This window comes from Alligator sinensis, unplaced genomic scaffold (genome assembly GCF_000455745.1).
Source record: "Alligator sinensis unplaced genomic scaffold, ASM45574v1 scaffold61_1, whole genome shotgun sequence".
Taxonomy (NCBI): Eukaryota; Metazoa; Chordata; order Crocodylia; family Alligatoridae; genus Alligator; species Alligator sinensis.
Genome location: NW_005841986.1, coordinates 1,313,142 through 1,316,827, shown reverse-complemented (window position 1 = coordinate 1,316,827; position 3,686 = coordinate 1,313,142). Strand labels below are relative to the sequence as shown.

The following is a 3,686-nucleotide window of genomic DNA, read 5'->3' as shown; positions in this document are numbered from 1 at the left end:
TCGATCCGATGATCTTCCGAGGTCCCTTCCAGCCCCTCGCAATCCATGAATCTGCCCCTTCCCTCCCTACGCTGACCAGCTGGAAGCTGCCAGGCTGCATATCAGCAATTGGATCGGTATTGGCTGACATGGCTCATTTTAATAACTGGTCATCGGTATCGGCCCCAAAAATATTTATTGGTGCTCCCCTAGGTAGAACATGGGTTTTTCTCATTTTTTTTTACTAGCCCATCTCCAGCAGGTATCCTTTACTTAGAAGGTGGAAGGAGAAAAAGCCAGGTTGTTTCTCTTTATTTTTTTAATCTGCTTTTGTATACAGATTGAAAGCTCCCTCTTAGCCAGTTTCTACTTTCAGTTTCTAAATATTCCATGTCTAAATGCACCTTGGTCTACTACTTGCATAACTATTGAAAGCACTAATAGCAACTTTTAATGCCTTGATTAAGTAGCCGTTTAACCATCAAGCAGATACATCTTTCTAATCCATTGTATTAACTTCTCCATTGCTGCATCCAGGACAAGAAACCATGGCAGGACACGATGCGGGAAGTCAACACCAGTTCACTGGCTTTCAGAAATACTTCAATTCCTACACCCTGATAGGCAGGAGGAATGTATGTACTTGCTGATCTACCCTTACCCATTGAGTTTCCAGTGTACTTCAGAAAGAATTTAAGCTTCATTTTTTTTTTTTTTCTCCCCACAGTATGTAATAGCCACGTATACCACCATTGCAGCAATTATCCTGTTCTTCAAGCTAAGGTCTAAAAAAAAGGCTCCAGCTATAACAGAGAAATAGAGCGGTAAGTGGGCTGGAACTCTTCTAGCACCAACATCAATTCCTGTCTCTGCTTCAGTGGGGTGATGAAGAGGGAGAGGCTGAAAAAAGGCTACCCATGTCACCAGGTTAGGATTACATGGTTGCTAAGCTTAGGCATGCATACATTACGGTTCGGTTAAGGTTTGAAATGAAGATAACACGCGTTCAGCTAGGTTATTGCGAGCACTGTGAAAGAGGTAAGCTTTTCAAGGGGATTTTAAAGTGGCCGATCAGTTAGCAAATATGGAATAGACAGAGTTGCTATATACACTAAATTGATTTAAAGAGGGAGGTTTGGTGGGTTTTTTTAGTCATTTAAACCACTGACATCAAAAGTGATTCAAACCGGGAGTTTTCAAAGAACTTTTTTGCTGCCTTGACAGTGTGTCCAGCACTTTTAGGAACTCCAAGCTGAATTCACTAGCTTTTACTCTGGCTTAATCAGTTCACAATTTGGCTGTCCTGTCCTGCATTAGTAAAAATGCAATGCAGATAATGTCAGGTTTCTCTGTAGAGGTCTTAACATTGACTTGGGTGAAAAACATAATGTTGTTCCAGTGCCCTGGGATTGCATGCGGGGCTGGTAGCTCTGTTAATACTGACTGACTAATGCATTCAATTGGAAAATCTGTCATGTGCATAAGATAGTTGATCTGAAGCTCTTCTCACAAAGACCCTTGTTTCTGACAGAATAGCTCTTGGAAAATGCCAGCTATTTCTTAGCACAAGAATAGGAAAACCATATTGTCAATACTGAAGGGAATTCTGGAACATGTTTTCTTTCAAGCTTGAGTGCCGCTGTACTTTGAAGTGGAAGATTTAAAATTGTCAGGCAATAAGTAACCTTTTGTCTTAGCGCAGTGTCCTTTGCCATACTGTGGAAACTTTCGATTTTTGCCTTAAAGAAATTGCAGCTCACAGATGGTTGTACTCAAGCAGTTAAATTGTAGAGTTTCAGTAAGCACTAGGAAGCCCTGCCTGCTAGGTAGGCTTATGAAGTGAGAGCAGGAAGCTGTGCTCTTGATGATACCCTCCTCCCAGGCAAGGAGGAAGGTGCCTGTTTCAAATGCAAAACTGATCTAAGCCAGATTGTGGGGGCAGGGGGAAGAGGTGCACAGATGGTGGCTGGGAACCATTATGGGTGGTGGGCAACTGGCAGTGGGGAGAATGTTGCATGGGGAGATGGAAGGGGTAAGAGTAGGGATGGAACTGGCCAGGTGAAAAAGAAGGGGTGAGGAGGAGATTATTTTTGCTAGTAGCACTGCCAAACTTGCTACTGCTTCAACCACTTTTCACTCTTAAACCAATTTCCCTTCTCTTGGCAGGTTGGCATGCCTAAAGCTCCCATCTCATGGTGTTTCAATGGAAGCAAGAGTGGATGCCCTCTTATGTACAGTTTAATAAACTGAATACTGACTTGTTTGTCTGATGTCAGCAGTAAAAAATGGTACAAGCATAATGTAAACTCTTAATTGTCAAAACTACAGGCATGTCGCATCTTACGCGAGGGTTACGTTCTGAAGGCAGCACGTAAAGGCAAAAATCGCGTGTGGTGAAATCACATATTACTGTGCCAGTGGTGACTGCCTCTGCCTCCAAAACCTCCCCCCCCCGCCACGGAGCCACACTTAGAGCGGCGCAGCACAGGGTGGTGGTGGGGGTGGCTGCGTGCCACCTGGCCACCACCGCGCCCAGCAGCTGGCCACACAGCTCCGGGCATGGCTCCATGGCGGCGGCGGGAGGTTTTGGAGGCAGAGGCAGTCACCGCTGGCAGTGTGGTGGTGGCTGGGCCTCCAGGTAAGCAGCAGCACCATGTGCAGACTCAAGCCCCGCCCCCCTCCCCACCTGCATATAGTTGAATTTGCGCAAGTTCAATGCGCGTATGATGCGATATGCCTGTATATACATCCTTCCCAATGGAGGTCAAGTTATTTGTTCTGCTCTTGGATGTTTGTATTAAACAGACTGACTGCATACGGCTGACAAAGTTGTTCGATTTAATAGCATCTTAAAATCAGTACTGAACACGAGTAGCACCTCAACCATGAAAGAACTTGCATGTAAATGTAACTTCAAAAGTTGTCCTGGTTGCAAGTGGCTAATGTCTGCACTTCATTCTGTACCACTTTTATCAATTTAAAGATAAGTCCTGAATCTTCTGCTGTCTTCATTTGTGTTAACTGGTAGCTCCAGGCCCTGGTGTCTAGTGAAAGAGCTAGTGTATATGGAGCAAATCTTTTGTCCTTTGTTTCAAATCCTTAAGCTTCTCTGGGTCTTTTGCAGCATCCAGATTGCTATCAGATCAGCAAGGACACCGGATTGAATAGCCTCAGACCACTTCTAGGGAAAAATCAATTTCTCTATGGGAACTTGATGGATACAGGGCCATTACCGTTTATGAAAATGCTTAGTACAACCATGCATACATTTTTTCCTCTAGGTTCATGCTTACTGAGAGTTTAGATGAACCTACTGTTATCCTGTATGCTGTAAGTGTAATAAGACTTTCCCCTGACCCATTCATTTTTAACATTGCTGTTCATCTTCCCATTGTAACATCTGTTTCCTATGAGGTGGTCAGTCAAGAATGTGGATGTGTTCTGATCTTTGTTATTCCCCTTTTCCAAATGTGTCTTTCCGGGTGAGGCACAACAGCAGTGAAGTAAGTTTGGTAGAGCAGTGGACTCGAGGCACCCTCTACTTCTGGCTGGGCCTGTTTTAGGGCCAAGCCTCCCTCTGCCTGAAGAGGGGTGTTTGTGCCGGAACAATTTTTCCAACTATTTATTTGGTCTAGTAAAAGATATATTTAGCCAAAGAACCTCATCTGCCAGTGTCAGACCAACACAGCTACAACCAACACCCCCCC

The 3,686-nt window shown here is 44.4% G+C and overlaps 1 protein-coding gene across 1 annotated transcript in view; it reads left to right on the top strand.

The window, feature by feature from the left end:
• The window catches only part of ATP5MD (ATP synthase membrane subunit DAPIT), a 4,316-nt gene extending 1,342 nt beyond the window's left edge, over nucleotides 1–2,974 (top strand). The window contains exons 2-4 of the mRNA XM_006021288.2: nucleotides 517–614; nucleotides 707–803; nucleotides 2,146–2,974. Coding sequence (XP_006021350.1) covers nucleotides 528–614; nucleotides 707–799 — 180 coding nt within the window. The 5' untranslated portion in view covers nucleotides 517–527 and the 3' untranslated portion in view covers nucleotides 800–803; nucleotides 2,146–2,974. The remainder of the gene's footprint in view (nucleotides 1–516; nucleotides 615–706; nucleotides 804–2,145) is intronic.
• The last annotated feature ends 712 nt before the right edge of the window (nucleotides 2,975–3,686 follow it).